The sequence below is a fragment of the Schistocerca piceifrons genome, chromosome 4 (assembly GCF_021461385.2).
Source record: "Schistocerca piceifrons isolate TAMUIC-IGC-003096 chromosome 4, iqSchPice1.1, whole genome shotgun sequence".
Taxonomy (NCBI): Eukaryota; Metazoa; Arthropoda; class Insecta; order Orthoptera; family Acrididae; genus Schistocerca; species Schistocerca piceifrons.
Genome location: NC_060141.1, coordinates 457,593,380 through 457,613,333, shown reverse-complemented (window position 1 = coordinate 457,613,333; position 19,954 = coordinate 457,593,380). Strand labels below are relative to the sequence as shown.

The 19,954-nt window shown below is 40.7% G+C and overlaps 1 protein-coding gene across 3 annotated transcripts in view; it reads left to right on the top strand.

Annotated features, from left to right (window-relative positions):
• Nucleotides 1–19,954, top strand: part of LOC124796286 (SPARC-related modular calcium-binding protein 2) — an 814,488-nt gene that overhangs the window by 508,072 nt on the left and 286,462 nt on the right. For all 3 annotated transcript variants that reach the window (XM_047260407.1, XM_047260406.1, XM_047260405.1), the window contains exon 2: nucleotides 18,747–18,927. In XM_047260407.1, coding sequence (XP_047116363.1) covers nucleotides 18,747–18,927 — 181 coding nt within the window. The remainder of the gene's footprint in view (nucleotides 1–18,746; nucleotides 18,928–19,954) is intronic.

The window sequence follows — 19,954 nt, the reverse complement described above, 5'->3', positions numbered from 1 at the left end:
ATCAACCTATAAGATATCATCGTTCCCTTATGTGTTCTTACTATTTCCCATAAAAGCACCATAGCTTCAGTTAAACCGGCCGGAATGGCCGAGCGGTTCTAGGCGCTACAGTCTGGAACCGTGCGACCGCTACGGTCGCAGGTTCGAATCCTGCCTCGGGCATGGATGTGTGTGATGTCCTTAGGTTAGTTAGGTTTAAGTAGTTCTAAGTTCCAGGAAACTGATGACCTCAGAAGTTAAGTCCCATAGTGCTCAGAGCAATTTTTTTGAGCTTCAGTTAAACTAATGCGATTGTCCTAAACATATCACGATACTTTCAACAGATTCTCCCAGTAAATGAAGCTCCCTACGCAACTGAATGCACCATAACTGATGAAATCATACAAAACTATCTACTATTGCAAACCACAAAATATCTTGACTTAGTTAATCAAACTAATTTAAATTGCTGCACTGTCACTCATCAAGATTAAAGCGCTATCAAAAACCAAGCTCGAAAGTATCAACGTGTTTACCTTTTTGTAGGTTTGAGTAGTTCTGCTACTGTACATCGATGCTCGGACAGGGCCTCAGTGATAAAAATTTCTCTCTCAATAAATTTTGTGGCAAGGTCTTATGGGACCAAACTGCTGAGGTCATAGGTCCGTAAGCTTACACACTATTTAATCTAACGTAAACTAACTCACGCTAAGCACTACATACACACACACACACCCATGCCGCGCGGACTGTGACAAGACGCCTCAGATCACGCGGCTACCCCGCGCGGCTCTCTCTCAATAAGACTCAATCGATAAAATAGGTACATGCAACAGAAAATCATAGATTAGTCACAATCACAATTATAACTCTACACAGTTCAGTTAATCACACTTGCACAGTTATTGTTCAGTAATCGATAACAAAATAAAGTCTCAATTGACGATAATTACTTAACTATTCTCCTCTTTGTTTGAGTCCCACGGTAATCGGCTAACTGTGGCCTCCAATTCCTGTCCTTTGCTCGTACCTCAAGTTGGGCGTCATTTATGGCGGCTCTCTTAATCTTGATATTTCTTGACCAGTTGGTAGTTTTTAGCCATTGTTAATATTCATTTCTTTTTTATCTTAGAGCGTGGTAATTGTTAATTTTCTTTGCGAGAAGACGACTCAGTTTACTGTCTTTAAAATTCGTCGTAAAACAGGATTCTTAGTGAAACTGAATGTTTAGTTGTACCTTTCTCTCTTTAACTTTGGTAGATTAATCAATGAGAACAGACGATAATCTTTAAGTAAGTCCTGCCCAGCCGGCCGTTGTGGCCTAGCGGTTCTGGGCGTTTCAGTCCGGAAGCGCGCTGCTGCTACGGTCGCAGGTTCGAATCCTGCCGCGGGCATGGGTGTGTGTGATGTCCTTAGGTTTAACTAGTTCTAAGTCTAGGGGACTGATGACCTCAGATGTTAAGTCCCATAATGCCTAGAGCAATTTTTTTGAACCTGTCCAAATTCATTTTACACTCTTGCAAGTGAATTAAATTCACACCAAAAGTTATTTTTGCGAGTTATTATAAAATCAACGTTCATTAATGCTGGCTGTCAAAGATCCTGTGCCTGTCTTAACTTTCGTTCGATTTGATGAAAAAATGAGGATCGCTGTGTTGCGTAATGTAGCGATCGAAAATAATAAAAGTTCTTAAAGTTTCAACTTTGAATTAATTCCTATCCACTCAACTCCCTATCTGACTTTCGTGCATTCACTTAAAAAATTAATTATGAGTTCATTTTAATAACAAAACTTTTCCCTTTTACAGAGATAATTACTTTCAAATAAGGTGGAAGGTACTTCTGAAATTAAAGTTTGGATACTTTCTCACTACATATTTCAACAATTGCAGACAACATGAGTTAAGATGTGCTGAGAAGAAATGACAAAATGAGAACAATGAGAGCGAGATACTATTATCTCGACTATTTATAGACTTATACAAAACGAAAGTTGATGTAACTATAACTTCTTACGCCTAGAAGTTCTTAATAAACTACTTCACCTTTTGAAATGGTTATTCTGAAATAATTCACAGTTATGCAAGATATTAACGAAATTATTTAAAATCATGCCTTATGGCCATGTAAGAGTGGCTTCATCTTTCATTCTTATTATACTCTCTTGGCTCTTGTGTATATTGTATATCACCGTCTTTCCCTATAGCTTAACCCTATTTTTCTCAGAATTTCGAACGTTTTACGCCGTTTTACATTATCGAACGCTTTTTCCAGATGGGCTAATGCTATGAACACGTCTTGGATTTTTCTTTAGTCTCTCTTCCATTATACCAACCGCGACGTCTAAATTGTCTTTCCTAAAGCCTACCTAATAGTCATATAAGAAATACTCAGCTCTCTTTTCCATTCTTCTGTGTACTATTCTTGTCAGCAACTTGGATGCATGAGCTGTTAAATTGATTGTGCGACAGTTGTCGTACTTGCCGGCTCTTGCAATTTTCGGAATTGTGTGGATGATTTTTCCCCCAAGTCAGATTGTATGTTGCCAGACTCATACAGTCTGCACACCAACGTGAATAGTCGTTTTGTTGCCACTTCCCCCAATGATTTTATAAATTCTCATGGAATATTATCTGTCCCTTATGCCTCATTTGACTTTAAGTATTCCAGAGCTCTTTTAAATTCTGATTCTAATACTTGATCCCTTATCTGTTTTATATCGACTCCTGTTTCTTCTTCTATAACCATCACAGAAGTCCTCCCAATCGTAGAGACTTTGGATGTATCCTTTCCACCTATCCCCTGTATCCTTTGTATATAGCAGTGGTACTTCCATCGAACTTTTCATGTTACCACCTTTGTTTATAGTTTCAGCGAAGGTTGTTTTGACTTTCCTGTATGCTGAGTCAGTCCTAGTAACAATCGATTCGTTTTCGATTTCTCCACATTTTTCACGCAGCCATTCCGCCTTAGCTTCCCTGCACTTCATATTTATTTCATTCCTAAGTGACATGTACTTCTGGATTCCTGAATTTCCTTGATCATTTTTTTACTTCTTTTTTTTCATCTATCAACTGAAGTATTTCTTCTGTTATCCATGATTTCTTTGCAGTTACCTCCTTTGTACCGACGATTTTCTTTCCAACTTCTGTGACCGCCCTTTTTAGAGATGCCCATTTCTCTTCAACTGAGCTGCCTGCTGAGATATTTCTTATCGCAGTATCTATAGCCTCAGCGAACTTGAGGCGTATCTCTTCATTCCTTAGTGCTTCAGTATTACACTTCTTTTCGCATTTATCCTTCCTTATTAGTCTGTTAAACTTCAGCCTACTCGTCATCACTACTAAATTGTGATATGAGGCTATATCTGCTCCTGGGTACGTCTTACAACCTAGTATCCGATTTCGGAATCTCTGCCTGACCATCATGTAATATAATTAAAATCTGCCCTTATCCCCCAGTCTTTTCCAAGTATCCCTCTTCCTCTTGTGATTCTTGAACAGAGTACTCGCTATTACTAGCTGAAATTTACTGTAGAACTCCGTTAATATTTCTCCTCTCTCATTCCTAGTATCAATCCCATATTCTCCCGTAACTCTTTCTTCTAGTCCTTCCCCTACAACCGCATTCCAATACCCCATGATTATTGGATCTCCCTTTACGTACTGAATTACGCTTTCGGTATCCTGATATATTTTCTCTATGTCTTCATCTTTAGCTTGCGACGTCGGCTTGTGTACCTGAACTACCGTTGTCGGTGTTGGTTTGCTGTCGTTTCTGATGATAACCACCCTATCACTCCACAGTAACTCACACTCTGCAATACCTTCCTATTCGTGACGAACCGTACTCCCTTTACACCATTTTCTTCCATTGTTGGTATTACCCTACAGTGATCTGCACAGACCGAGCGAGGTGGTGATGTGGTTAGCACACTGGACTCGCATTCGGGAGTACGACGGTTCAGACCCACGTCCGGCCATTCTGATTTAGGTTTTCCTTGATATCCCTAAATCGTTTCAAGCAAATGCCGGGATGGTTCCCTGTGAAAGGGCACGACCGACTTCCTTCCCCGTCCTTCCCTAATCCGATGAGACCGATGACCTCGCTGTTTGGTCTCTTCCCCCAAACAACCCAACCCAACTCATCTGCCCAGAAAACTTTATCTTCTTTCCATTTCGCTTCAACGACTACCACTATATCTAGACTGAATCTTAGCATTTCCCCTTTCATACTTTTTAGCTTTGCTATCACGTTCAGACTTCTGAGATTCACTTCAGTATGGGACCATAGCAGAAATTTTCTTTGCTGTAGGAGTGCTCACGGGTTACACTCTCACCTGTTTCTTCACAAGAGCTGGAAGTTATTGACGAGTTGCCCCACCGTAACCTCATGTTCCATGGCTTCATTATTACAGTCTGTAAAGTGGATACTGAAGGTGTCGGAGCCCTTAAAAGTGTTACCGATCTAACTACCAAACCAAACGTTCATGTTCGTGGCGACAATGCACGGTTCAGTAATTTAACGCGGATGTTTTCAACAGGTTGCCATAAAATGATGTTTAAGGTAATATATTCTCATTGGAGTCATGGGAGGCCATCATTTTCTTCAAGTCACATCGAGGGAGACCACGATTTGTTTTTCCCCCACAGTTTGTAGATAACTTGCAAAATCTAGTGCCCAAATACGTAGCTGGGAGGCAAAGACCAACCTTGAAACACAAAGACTTAACACAACTACTAGGTAAAGCTTGAAATGCATAGGCTTAACAGAACAACTAGATTTCATGTATCTGAACCTCAAACAAGAGAATGTGCTTAACGCAAACGATGATACGAGGACCATGAAGTGTTAGGATAGGTGATAATCGTGTATGTGTGGTGCTTTAAGTATCTGTTCATTATGTTCTGATCCTAGTTTCACTTTAACTACAAACTACACAATAATACAAAAGACACTATTGCCATATTCGTAATGTGAGGTTCAACAGCCTTAAAGTATTTTATAAAACGCATTTTAATCATCAGCTGTTCATTTGTCTCATTAGTCATCTACCGGTTTCGGTTATTAACCATCATACACGATGTAGGGTGCAACATATTAGTTAAAGCCCTCCCATATTCCTTCGAAGCTGAACAATATCGAAATTATCCAGTGAAATGTGCAAACCATTTGTCTTAGAATACTAACAGTCACATCTTATGTCAAACAGACAAACATAACTAATGACTAATGTCACAGATTAACAGCTGAGGTTAAAATGCATTATATAAATCTACTCCTGTAGCCTACATATGAAAATTTAGAGGATTAACATTAATAATAATAATACTAAATATTAATCAAAATTTCATGGCATGAAGTCGGTACATTTTTTTATATGAAATACAGGACGTTGAGACTTGGGTAAAAAACAAGTCAAATCTGTGTGATTAGTGGTTTGCCTACAAAATAGATTCTGATAAACATCTATTTTTCAGAAAACTTTGTGTTTGTGCTTTGGGCCCTTGTGGTTCTCAGTGCCTCCATTGTAAAACGCCAGAATGGAAAAGGTACTGAACACAATAACAATAACAGAAATAGTAATTATCATATTAATATTACTGATACGCACTCAGTAAAAAATATATATTTTAAAAGCATTAAAATGGGCAAGGAAAGGTGCAGTGAGAATCTCGGTCCATTAGAAAGAACCAATCCGGCAGTTCCTCTGACTGAGTTGGGTATACCACAGGAAGAGTAAATGACGATACATTAGACAAAAAAACCTGTATCCCTTTATATGGCTAATTGTTATACTGCCCAGAGCAATGTAATGATTTGTTTTACATGTTCCAATCTCTGCCGAGTCCTACAATTTGTTCTTTCTGCAGTTCCTTCCACATCAATTTAGCTTCTCCTGGAAGCTTTCCATAATGTGCAAGTAATCTAAGCCTTTTCCCATACCATTTTTTCCTCGTTCACTGCATCTGCATTTTGCACAATACCCATTTTCAGATTCTCCGACGGATTCAAACATCTAACCCATCATGATCCATATCGGAGAATTCTGTATCGTTAGAACACGCTGATATGACACCGTTTGAGTCGACGAGTTAACTTGGCATTTGATTCACGTTTCCATTTTATTTGGTGACTTCCTCGACTGAGATTGATATAATTCTTACGTTCTTGGCTACCCAAGCGAAGTCGCTGTTGTGCACCATGTCTCTGCACGGCTGGTTTCCTGTCCCACACGTCTCCCGGTTTGGATTAATTTGGGCTGTTCTTTCTGGGAGTCGCAGCTGTAAAGAAATTATTCTACTACCAGGTCGGTAGCATCAGTTCCGTCTGTGCATTGCATCCACGACTCCAAGTAGGAAAGCTCTCCGAGTTCGCGTGGCTGGTGACGGAATATTACAGAACGCGATCCAAAAATACTCTGCGTGCTCTGCGAACAGGATTCCCGTCCGCAATAAATACATCGGGTAGTAAAAGCGAGCAACGATGACAGTTTGGGAACTCAACGGGCAGCAACCGCAGCTCAGAGTAAGATCAACGTTGCCCCGCTACGCACAGTGCGTTCCATTCCTGTGTATGAAACGTGTTAGTCATGTCGCGTATCAACTACTAGACTTCTTTTATCATCGCATTTTTACAACGTAAGTTGTTTTGTCAAGGAACGGAGCACAGCATGTTTCAAAATAAGAAAATTTGAAAACAGAAAAAAGTATAAAATTAAAAAAACACTCAAAATAGATTCACCGTCGTGTACACAACAAATAATGTGTTAGAGTGAGGCTCTAAGCTACTGCGAGAGGCAGTGAACAGAATTATAAGTGAATACGCCTGACTAGTTGGTTTTTAGGATTCCGTACCTTAGTCGTACAAACGAAGCCCGGTACAAAAGGCACGCTTATAGGATCACTTCTTTGTCTGTCTGATTGAATTCAAAACACTTTTCTCAAGGAAGGGCAGACGTATCAATTTGAAATTTGTACTAAATTGAAAAGTCTATATTCTGTTGCCGATGCAAAAAACTGAAACTTCTAAGTCAATGCAGTCAAAAGATGTAGCCATTTATGTCACATGTTTTGATACAAACTCACTCATCAAAACCTATACAGTACTTCCCTTTGGCCTAGAATCATGAAATCTGCCAAGAACCTTGGCTTCACAGTATAAAAAAGGGAAAAAAAATCAGAAATTGTTGATCTGTAATTAAGTCACATGAAAAAATATTTTTTCATTTGTTATCCGGCTGTATGTCTGCTCCCTAAACCCCGTTTTCTCAGGAACTATTACACATATCAAGTTGACCTGTATGTCACGTACTAAGGTCTATGGTCCTTTGATGGTCTAATAATATTAAGCTTCTAAGTTAGTGCAGTCAAAAGATACGGCCATTTATGGCACATATTTTGATACTCCTATACTGACTCATCAAAACGTATTGGCTACTTCCCGTTGACCCAAAATCATGACATTTGGCAAGAAGCAAGGTTGCACAGTACAAGTTAAAGAAAAAAATCAGAGATTGTTAACTTGTAATTGTATCACCCATAAAAATATTTCTTTTGTCGTTTGTTATCCGATTTCAAACTTAAAATTAAAGCATTCTTGAAAGTCTTGGAATTCCTGGGAACCGATATCTTGCCAGCATGAAGGACGATAACACGCAAAAATTGTCGATATTCTCAATTCTCAGGATGGATGAGCTGTTTATATACATAATTAATAATAATAATTAATTACATTAGTAATTATAATTAATAATATGAGCCCTACTCGCATCTTGCCAATTCTTTTATGGTGGAAATGTCTATGTATGACTGCCAAACAACCCTTGGATATTCTCTACACAGATGAATAGTGTTCCGACTAGCTTCTTTTCCATGCTGCTCGTTTACGTACACTTACGAAGGCAAAATCTGACACCAATTTTTGGCACAGTTCAATGATACGATGTTGCAATAAATTTAACGGCGACAAACTGCAATACTCGCGGTGCTTTCTCTTTTAAAGACGAATTGTTAATAAGCCAGTAGCTAATATCGTCCCAAAGTTACGTAAATTTAAAGATGTCCTTGGAGTAGATAAAAATTACACATTACTAGGACAAATGGTGTCCTTACTTTATTTTTTGGGAACTATACACAATAATTTCGTGAGAATGGGTTTTAATATGTATTCTACCGTCCTTACCAATCGAATGGAAGATAGTAATGTGGTCAGAACATAGCACTGAGATGCACCGAGCGCAGAACGAGGTCGGATCGGGTAACATACTGGACTTGCGTTAAGGAGGAGCCGAGTCCAAGTCTCATTGCGTTTTCGCAGGTGTTCCATGGTTACCGCTAATCAGTCAAGTACGAACCTCATAGGTTGTCACTTATGTCATTTCTCAGCCATAGCGTTCTTCCAGTATTCCTAGTCCCACAAGATACACTACTTGATCAAAAGTACATATATGTAATGCAAGATTGACAGTTGAATGTCACGAGAGGCGCAACCGCCAGAATAAAAGGAGGCGGGGAGTACGAGGGGCGTTTGAAAATTACGTGAGAAAATAAAAAGTACTTATGTGTTTGGGGTAAACCTTTTTTATTTTTCGACATAGTCTCCTTCTAGACTTATACACCTCGTCCAACGCTGTTCTAATTTGTTGATCCCTTCCCAATAATAGGAACTGTCCAAGTCTGCAAAACAGCTATTTGTTGCTGCAGTCACCTCCTCGTTTGAATAAAATCTTTGTCCCGCCAACCATTTCCTCAAATTGGGGACAAATAGTAGTTCGAGGGAGCCAAGTCTGTAGAATAGGGAGGATGTGAAACGAGTTGGAATCCTATTTGCATTGATTTTGCGACCACAACTGCTGAGATGTGTGCTGGTGCATTGTCGTGATGGAAAAGTACTTTTTTGGGGTCCAATCTCCGGCGTTTTTCTTGCAGCTCGGTTTTCAAACGGTCCAATAACGATGAATAATACGCACCTGCAATAATTCTACCCTTTTCTAGATACTCGATGAGGATTATCCCTTGTGAATCAAAAAAGACAGTCGCCATAACCTTTCCGGCCGAAGGTCTGGTCTTCGCCTTTTTTGGTGCAGATTCTCCCTTGGTAACCCATTGTTTAGATTGTTGTTTGGTCTCAGGAGTATAGTAATGTATCCACGTTTCATCCACGGTGACGAAACGATGCTTAAAGTCCTCTTTCTGAACAGCGGCAAACAATGCTTGCAACACTTCACACGATTCCGTTTTTGGCCAAGCTTGAGCAATCGCGGAACCTATCTTGCAAATAGCTTTCTCATGTCCAAATGTTCATGCAAAATATTATGTACCAGTTCATTCGAGATGCCCACAGCACCAGCAATCTCACGCACCTTAACTCTTCTGTCATCCATCACATATCATGGATTGCATTTCGGCCGATAATTTACGACTTTGACAGTCTAAAATGTAAATATTAAGCACGAAGACTTATTTAACTTAATTCAACCCAGGCTGTGGTTCAGTGCCATGTTTTCCGCTCTATTTGGGTCATGTGAAGATCTGGTATTTGTATTTTAACTACTCGTAACAAGATTTTCTGTAACTCAGGTGTGCCTGTCATATTTGTCCTAGCTTAGTGCGCGCTGCTTCGCTTGCGTACACTGTACATCCTGCAGAGATTTTTTTGTTTTGTTTTTATTTAATCGAATTTTTATGTTGTTCGCAAACTGCAACATCATCCAAGCTTTTCATACTAATTAAAGCTATATAAGCACGGTTTTTTTCCGAATGTATTTCTGACCAAAAAGCGGTTCTGGTAGCTACAGTCCAGAATTTGCAACTTCCATAGCAACTTTCATCCCCTAACAAGTATTTGTTTATGTCTAACGGAGAAGTGAGATACGAATTTTTGTAAATTTAGATTTAAAATCTTTTTAATGCAACGAAATATTTACTTAAAGATTTAAATGCCCTGTTGCACTTCCTTAGGGGCTGTATTTCCAGAAAACTGAAACGCGTACTTTATTTCTAACCGCGAAGTCAAATACCAATTGTCATAGATGTAGCCTTAAAAATCATTTAGTAGTTCTTCAGTAATTATTTATTTTTAAAAAACTTCACCCACTATTTTATCCCCTTAGTGGCTGAATTCCCAAAAATGCTGAAACACGTATTTTTTATTTTCTAATTGAGCAAGCAAATACCAGTTTTCGTAGTGCTAGCTTCAAAATTCCTTTAATAGCGACATATTTTGAAAAAGGTTTTCATCCCTTATTTCACCGCCTTAGGAGTGGAATTTTCGACAGTCCCCTCTTAAACGATGTCTACAGTATAAGAGCCACACCTTCTCCAAACTTCAAGTTTCTGGGCATAGGGGTTTGGGCTGGGCGACTCCCTTAGGTGCTGAATATCCAAAAACAGCAAAACACGCTTTCTTTCATCTCTAACCGAGAAACCAAACACTACTTTTCAAAGATTTGACTTTGGAAATGCTTTGACAATGAATTATTTTCATAAAACGTTTCACCACTATTTCACCCCCTTTGGTGCTGAATTTACGAAACAGAAATACAAATTGTCGTGATGTAGCTTCAAAAATGCTTGCATATTGAAATATTTCCATAAAAACTTTCATCCCTCGTTTCACCCCCCAGGCATTGAATTTCTAAAAGCAATGAAACACCCTTTTTTTTCTAACTGAGAAGTTAAATTTAAATTTTCATAGCTTTAGCTTTAAAATACTTTCACAATAAAATATTTTCATGTAACAGTCATCCACTATTTCACTCCGTTTGGGATTCAATTTCCAAAAACACTGAAACACACACTTCTTTTGAAACCTCCTGGCAGATTAAAACCGTGTGCCGGACCGAGACTCGAACTCGGGACCTTTGCCTTTCTGGGCCATAGGTCCCGAGTTCGAGTCTCGGTCCGGCACACAGTTTTAATCTGCCAGGAAGTTTCGTATCAGCGCACACTCCGCTGTAGAGTAAAAATTTCATCCTACATATTTCTTTTATTTGTAACCAATGTTCACAGATGTAGCTTTAAGAATACCTTCATAAGTTCTTTAATAATGATATATTATTAAGAAAATCTTTCACCTACTATTTCATCCTGTTTGGGTTAAATTTCCAAAAACGCTGAGACACGTATTTCTTTATTTCTGACCGAGAAACCAAATGCCAATTTTCGTAGGTATGGCTTCAAAACTGCTTCATTAGCGACATTTTTCAAAAAAAATTTCGTCACCTATTTCGCCCACTTAGGATTCGAATTTCGAAAAATCGCTTCTTAAACGACGCCTACGGTATAAGATCCACACTGTCCGCAATTTCAAGTTCCTATCCTTGGTGGGCTGAGCGATGATGGGTTAGTCAGTTAGTTAATCAGTCAGGACGTTACCTTTTATACAGGGTGTCCCATTTATCTTGACCACCCTAAATAGCTGTTTGTCCAGATGGAAATTAAAAAGTGTTTCAAGCAAATGTTCTTCAGCCATCAGGGGGACATCAATCAGCATGATTGCCTTCGTTGTAGCTTTGTTTTTTACAAAGGTGTGAACAGCGGTATGACTCTTTTAAATGGCACCCTGTATTTTTTATTTGGTAATTCATTTCCTCTACTAAAGAGCTATTCAAATATGTATCACAGTGTGCCATTCACTGAAACACAGCGTTATTAATTACATAACACAACACTGACGTTGACGCTTAGTGTAGGTACTCGGGGTAATGGAACACACCCACGTGCTGTCGTTGACACAGGACAAATGTAAACACAAGTAGAATGCACACCCGACATTCCGTCAACCATCATCAGTAGAAGAGTTGTATGCGTAGAATGTACATCAACGAAGAGAAGGTAGAAATGCTACTCATCTGTGGGGAATGTATGTTAGCAGAGAAGTAATTGCAGTACTGTTTTCTTATGTGCGGGTATATTTAGTACAGTACTTCAGGACTTTTAAATACTGTTGTGTAGAGTAGGCATACAGTAAAAGCTGTCCTTCGTACAAACTGCATCGACATAATGTTTCTTTCCTTGTTGTTGTTGTTGTTGTTGAAGGTAGGCGTAATACTACGCAGGCAGCCCAACTGTACGGAGAGCGATATCCTGACGAGAACCCACCTTCCCGACCGATGTTTTCTCGTCTTATTGCAACGCTTCAGGAAACGGGAAGTTTCAACCCACGACAATGCAATCATCGTAGCACTCTCACAGACGAAGCTGCTGAAGTCACTGTTCTCGCTATCCGTTGCTATGAATCCACATGTCAGCACGTGACAGCTTCAACACGAGATTGGCATTCCTAAAACCAGTGTGCATCGTATTCTTACACGTCACCGGTTCCATCCTTACGATGTACATCTACATCAAGAATTGCATGGGAATGATTTCCTGAATCGTGTACAGTTCTGTCAGTGAGCACAGCAGCAAATCCTCGCCAACCCGAACTACTTCTCCAATGTTCTATTTACCGATGAATGTTCCTTCTCAAACAAAGGACAGGTAAATACAAGGAACATGCATTATAGGTCCAGCGACAGCCCACGATGGCTTAGACAGGTTAAACATCAGCGTCAATGGAGAGTTAACGTCTGGTGTTGGATGCTTGGTGCTACAATTATTGGCCCTTATTTCATAAATGGTAGTCTAAACGGCACAGCGTATGCCATCTACCTCAGACGAATTCTTCCTCCTCTTCTGGATGAAGTGCCGCTAAGAACCAGAATGCTTATGTGGTATCAACACGATGGATGTCCAGCACATAATGCCTTGCGTGCACGTCGTGTTCTGAACCGAAGGTATCCTGCCAGATGGATTGGTCGAGGAGGAACAGTTACTTGGCCTGCTAGGTCTCCTGATATAAATACTCTAGACTTTTTTCTTTGGGAATGCATTACAGACGTTGTCTATCGCGATATTCCAACAACTTCAGAGGACATGCAGGAACGTATCGTGCTTGCTTGTAATTCTCTTCAGCAGGCAACACTGGAAGCAGTGAATAATTCTTTCAGTCAACAAGTGCCCAGTGTTTCGGTGTCCAGGGTCACCACTTTGAGCACCTTTGAATGTTCTACTCCTGGGCAATGGTACATGAGAGTCAAAGTCAATTTTGTGTTATGTTTTTACTTGTTTTTCATTTGTTTTCTGACAACTCCGACAAGTGGATGAGTTCGTGGTCCCGGGTTCAAAGACACTATTGTATTATGTAATTAATAACGTTGTGTTTCACTGAATGGTACGCTGATACATTTTTGAACAGGTCTTTAGGAGAGGAAATCAATTACCGAATAAAATATACAGGGTGCCATTTAAAGAAGTCATACCGCTGTTCATATCTTTGTAAAAAACAAACCTATAACGAAGGAAATCATGCTGATTGATGTCCCTCAGACGGCTAAAGAACATTTGCTTGAAAAATTTTGTAGTTTGTATCTGGGCAAACAGTTATTTAGGGTGGTCAAGATAAATGGGACAACCTGTATAAGGTTTTAAGTTCAGCTGGGCCCTTCCAGTCGCGGGAGCAAGCTCGGGTCCCTCCGAAGCGTTCGGTCGGTTCCACCGGCTTCCTGGTTTTCGAAAAAGGCAACATACACGTCGGAAATGCTAAGCGGAGTGTTTAACAGTGGCAAGAGGTTTTCAGTGAGCACATAGAGCCTGCCTCTCTCACTGTGCGGATCTGGTAGACAGCTCAAGTTTATTGTCAAAAATCACTGTGTACGCTTTTTGCTAGCTTGTTTTGAGATTTGATCTAATAGTTATATTTGGAATCTTGTGAGATTTTGATCTGTCTCGTGTTATAGCGTACCAAAGAAAGAAGTGGTTCAAATTATCAGTTTCTTTAAAAGTAAACTTTTAATATTGAATGTTTTTAAACTTATTTCTCTTATTGGCATGTTCGTGCCAGTTAATTATTCTTAGAGTCTCTTTGAATTTTCTCTAAATAAGTACTCGTTTTGTTTTTTAGAAAGACATTTATTGCGTGAAGTAATACTGAGTACTTAAGAAATTGTTGAAGTAAATGCTGTTCGTATCAGTGCCCTGATAAAGGCAGTAATTTCGTGAGTATTATACTATCTATTTTAACCTCTTTGGAGACATGTTGCTCCATTATTAGAAGATTATTTATCTTGTTTCTTGTTAATTTTATAGAATAATATTGTGTGGTTTAAATTTTTTCCTTGTTGTCAGCTTTGGATCCTTTTAGCGCGCCCTTTAATTTTTAATTAATCAGTTGCTCTTGTCAGCTGCTGGCACTCGTTACTTATGCAATAAAGAAAAGTTTTTATTTTTATCGAACGGTGAATTTTGCTGAAGAGAAAACCTCTGGAATCCAGTCTTTCTATTTGGGTCCTCTCCCGGAAATCCTCAGAGCGTCAATACCCATATAAACTATCATCGGATCAGTAACTTAAAGATTCAGTATGTAAGGTGTCAGGCAAATCCAACACCTTCCATGAAAACCCTGACATGATAAGCAAATCCAGTAGTATGTCACATAGCTCCAAATAAATCGTGACATTAAATTAACCAAAGTAATACGAGTAACGAGTGACCAAATGGAATACCACAGACTAACACAAGAATGCCTAAATGCATGTCATACCTTCCCACCGTGAGACAGACGCAGTTCCGAGGGGAGAAACGAGAACAGAAGCCGAGAGCAGAACCGTGTTAAGCGAGAAGGCCCTACGATAAGGGACGGACACCCACGTTGCCAGCTAACCGCTACGACCACACCACCTGCAAGTTTTTAGCGTGAGACTTTTTCGCGTCTCTGTTACGTTAGGAGCACCCCCCAGCCCATGTTAAAAGCTAGAGCCCTCCAGAAGAACAGTGTAGATCTTACGATAACACAAAAAGGGCCACACCACCCGCAAGTTTTAGCGTGAGACTTTTTAGCGTCTCTGTTACATCAGGACCACCCCCTAGCCCATGTTAAAAGATAGAGCCCTCCAGAAGAACAGTATAGATCTTACGATAACGCTAAAAGGACCACACCAGCTGCAAGTTTTAGCGTGAGACTTTTTCGCATCTCTGTTACGTTGCAAACTTTAAAAACATTGCCCCACCACGAAAAGTATAACGTTTCTCATTGGATAGACAGAATTTTTGTAGGCGGAGCTTAAGGTTAACATTGAGACCCTGATTGGTCAGATGAAAACACAGCCAGATAGTTTTTTTTAAACCAACTTCGGTAAATTGTAGTAATGAGAAGTTAGGAAAGAGTTGCTTTCGAGAGGGCGAGCTGGACGGAGCTGCGCCGGCCGCCGCCCCCTGTCGAACACCGACAAGGTAATGAACGCACGCGATGCCGCATTTTTGAGCGCATAAGGCTTCACTCAGAACTGCAGAAGTCTCATCTGTTACATCCCCTTTTTACGTAATACTAGTGTCGATCGTCAATTAAAGCTCATGGTGTTCACATTTGCCACTTGAAGTAAAAATCTGAAACTCGATGATTTTTCTGTTATATAGTTATTGAGAAGCCACATCAGCCACTGTAATTTACGACAAATTAGATAAGTAATTAAAGATAATTGAGGGTCACTGTAGACCATTTTGATAGTTTTCTCTCTTGTGAAACTTAATTTAAACCTAGATTATAGACGTGATATGGCATAGGTCATCCTTCGATCCATTGTAGAACTTGGAAACCCATTCAGGGAATATTCGTTCACATTTTTGTTGAACGCAGTTGGTTTTTACCATCCTGTATTAAAACATTTCCTTTTATCAATAGTGCAATTTATAAACGATGTTTTGTGAGTAGAATAAAATTTCCAATGGTAAACTTAACTGCTTTTTCGACGTTATTTTACCAGCTAACTAAAAATAGGAAAGCCTTGAACTCCTTCCACTAAATTTAGTTAGTATTAAGATTCCTTTACAGGGAGTGCAGTAGAGCTGACGCTGAAATCATTAAGTATTTGAATATATCATCGCTAGTCTCACTGAACTCTTCTGAATTCTACATGTCATGTGTGGTCTGACGTCTCCTTACCAGCAACAGGTCCCAGGTTCAAACTAGTCAATTCCCTAAAAACACGCTCAGAGTGTCGTTGCGCGAAAGTGGTAGGGAGACACGATATAGAACAAACAGACACCACGCAGATTGTTTAGAAGTACAACGTATTAAGTCAAACAGTACCTGGTCGAACACACTACGTATACTGAGTACGCACTTATTCAGTCCAGTTATGTATTACTTGACCTAATACGTAGTATTTATTATGTAAGTTCTATGTAGTATTTATTATGTAAGTTATTGTCATGTTGGCGGTAATCTGCTGAAACGCTTAATTAGAACAAATAAAATGCAATCTACACAGAACAACTTTGTGTATAACGTTGCCAAATTAGTACTGGGATGTACAGCAGATTGCTCAGAATACGAATAGATTTTGTTTGTATTTTGCGTTTACTTTATACACTGATAAGCCTAAACATTATGGCCACTGCCCGGCTCGACTTTGAATGCCGCATAATGACTAGCGGGCACGTGACGCAGTAACAAAAGAATGTCAACGGAGGTATGGGCTGCAAATGGGGAAATGCATTTTATAAGCGACTTTGACAAAGCGCAGTTTATTATTACGCAGAGCCTGTGAACGAGTATCAGCGATAAAGCTGGTTGAATGCCCACGTGCTACTGTCGTGCGCATCTCCGGAAAGAAATAGAAGAAGAGTGAAACTAGCACTACGCCCTAAATGGTTAGAAGTCCACGACTCTTCACAGATCGTGGGGTGCGGAGCCTTGTCTGCTCTGTAAAGTAGGATAGATGATGATTTGTGGCATCTCTGCCGGAAAAGCACAATGCTGGTGTACGCGCGAGTGTTTCGAAGCATACCATTCATCGTACATTGTTTAGCAGGGAGCTCCGCAGCAGACCACCCCTGTGTGTTCACACGTTGACCCTACGACGTCAACTACGATTGCAGTGGGCACGTGAACACTGGTCGTCTCTACAAACGCCATCATCGAGGTGAACGGCGGCCCGAAACGTGCAGCGCGCCAAGGACATGCTGGTGGGAGCAGTACGAGTACTATGCTATGGGCGACATTCTCCTACTCTTGTATGGTACCTGTTTTGTAATCGAAGACACACTGGCAGCTGCGAACCACCTGCATCCCTTCATGCTTGATGTCTTTCCCGACGACAGTGTCATCTTTCGGCAGCATAACTGTTCGAGTCTAGAAGCAAGAAGTGGCTTCAGTGGTTTGAGGAGCACTCTAGTGACTCATTTTGATGTCTCGGTTACCTCATTCGCCTGTGTAAATCATGTGGAACCCATCTGGGTCGCTATCGGGCGCCATCACAGCGTACACAAATCAACGGCCCGTTATTTACGCGAATTACATGACCTGTGGGTAGACATCTAATGCCACGTACCTCCACAAACCTACCAACAAAATGTCGGATCCCTGATGCGCAGAATTCGTAATGTACACTATTGGCCATTAAAATTCCTACACCACGCAGATGACGTGCTACAGACGCGAAATTTAACCGACAGGAAGAAGATGCTGTAATGTGCAAATGATTAGCTTTTCAGAGCATTCACACAACGTGCTGACATGAGGCACCTTATCCGCATGGCTGTAACGGATCGTGCAGCCACGCCTTTATCCCTGAGTCAACAGATGGGGACGTTTGCAAGACAACAACCATCTGCACGAACAGTTCGGCGACGTTTGCAGCAGCATGGACTATCAGCTAGGGGACTATGGCTGCGGTTACCCTTGACGCTGCATCACAGACAGGAGCGCCTGCGATGGTGTACTCAACGACGAACCTGGCTGCACAGAGTGCAAAACGTCATTTTTTCGCATGAATCCCGGTTCTGCTTACAGCATCATGACGGTCGTATCCGTGTTTGGCGACATCGCGATGAACGCACATTGAAAGCGTGTATTCGTCATCGCCATACTGGCGGCGTGATGGTATGGGGTGCCATTGGTTTCACGTCTCGGTCACCTGTTTCTCGCATTGACGGCACTCTGAACAGTGGACGTTACATTTCAGATGTGTTACGACCCGTGGCTCTACCCTTCAAAAAAATGGCTCAAATGGCTCTGAGCACTATGGGACTTAACTTCTAAGGTCATTAGTCCCATAGAACTTAGAACTAATTAAACCTAACTAACCTAAGGACATCACATACATCCATGCCCGAGGCAGGATTCGTGCCTGCGACCGTAGCTCTACCCTTCATTCGGTCCCTGCGAAACCCTACATTTCAGCAGAATAACGCACGACCGAATGTTACAGGTCCTGTACGGGCCTTTCTGGATACAGAAAATGTTCGACTGCTGCCCTGTCCAGCACATTCTCCAGATCTCTCACCAACTGAAAACGTCTGGTCAATGGTGGCCGAGCAACTGGCTCGTCACAATACGCCAGTCACTACTCTTGATGAACTGTGGTATCGTGTTGAAGCTGAATGGACAAGTGTACCTGTACACGCCATCCAAGCTCTGTTTGATTCAATGTCCAGGCGTACAAGGCCGTTATTACGGCCAGAGGTGGTTGTTCTGGGTACTGATTTCTCAGGATGTATGCACCCAAATTGCGTGAAAATGTAATCAAATGTCAGTTCTAGTATAATATATTTGTCCAATGAATACTAGTTTATCATCTGCATTTCTTCTTGGTGTAGCAATTTCAGTGGCAAGTAGTGTATTTCTTTCCAAAAGAAGGACAAACAAGCTATTAAGCAGGTGTATGTCGACAGTGTTTCTAGATTTCCATCAGTATGACGGTACGTGACTGCGCCGTGTTGCAGGAGTCTCAGCTGGTGGTGGAGCGGTGCGAGGCGCAGCTGCGGCAGTGCGAGCGCAGCCGGGCGCAGGGCGGCGGCTCCGTCTGCGGCTCCGACAACAACACCTACCACACGCTCTGCCTGCTCGAGCAGGCCGCCTGCAAGGGCGACAACGTCACGCTGCTGCACCGCGGGCGCTGCAAGCGTGAGTCCTCCAGCCTGTAGCCTTCTACAATCGTACACCAAGTGCAACGCTGTGGGGAGCCTCAGCTTTTTAGTGGAACATTGTGTCATTAATACAAGCATGAACAGTTTCTAAATCTTTAGTCGAGTTTCACGAGGTTCAATATTAGGTCCAATCTTCTTTTCCATATTTTTAAATGGCCTGTCATTTAATACATATCAAGCGGAACTAGTTCTTTTTCACTGACATGAAAGTGAACAGTTTGTGACTTTTTGGGGAGGAGAGGACGGGGGGAGCGAGGAAGGGAAATCATTGTTGAAGGTCCACTAGGTTATCGGATCAATCTTTTTTCTCATACGTCTAAATTGTCTGTCATTTCACAGAAATGTATGAAATGACACTTAGCGATCACAGTCCGTAACGATACTATCGGCCACGTCTTCCGGAAAACTAGTGTAATTAGTTGGTCAGTTACATGTTCCTTGGGTCAGTTTTTCGATAAATCGTTATGAACTGCAATGAGTCAATTTATAGGTCTTTAACTTTATTAACACGATCGAGTGCTGAACATTTACAGACAAGTTCACACAACAGAAAAAATATTTTGTTTAGTAATAGAAGTAAGTTCTTTATGGTTTTGAACTAAATAAACTAATAAGTGAAAGAATCTTCAGTGGAACAGTAAGGGTTGCCCAGAATGAACTTTCGTTGTTAAATTTCAAATACAGCATTGCTTTCTAGCACTCAGCTTTCTGTCAGTTATTTAGTGTCTCAGGGCAAGTGTTCAAAGATTTTCAGAACAGCGTTATCCACCACTTTGTAAGAAAAAGTAAAATTTTGTAATGAACTTCTTTCGTTTCTTTACTTTAGTAATTTTGGACGTCATTATCCGTTCTGAATTCCAATGGAATATTTACAACAAACTTCGTGATAGAAAATATTTACTGCGACTGAGTAGTTAAATTACCCAATGCCTTACAGGATCATCTAGAATACGATCGTGGATGAGCATCACATATTATTCTTATGGCATACGTTTGTGCAATAG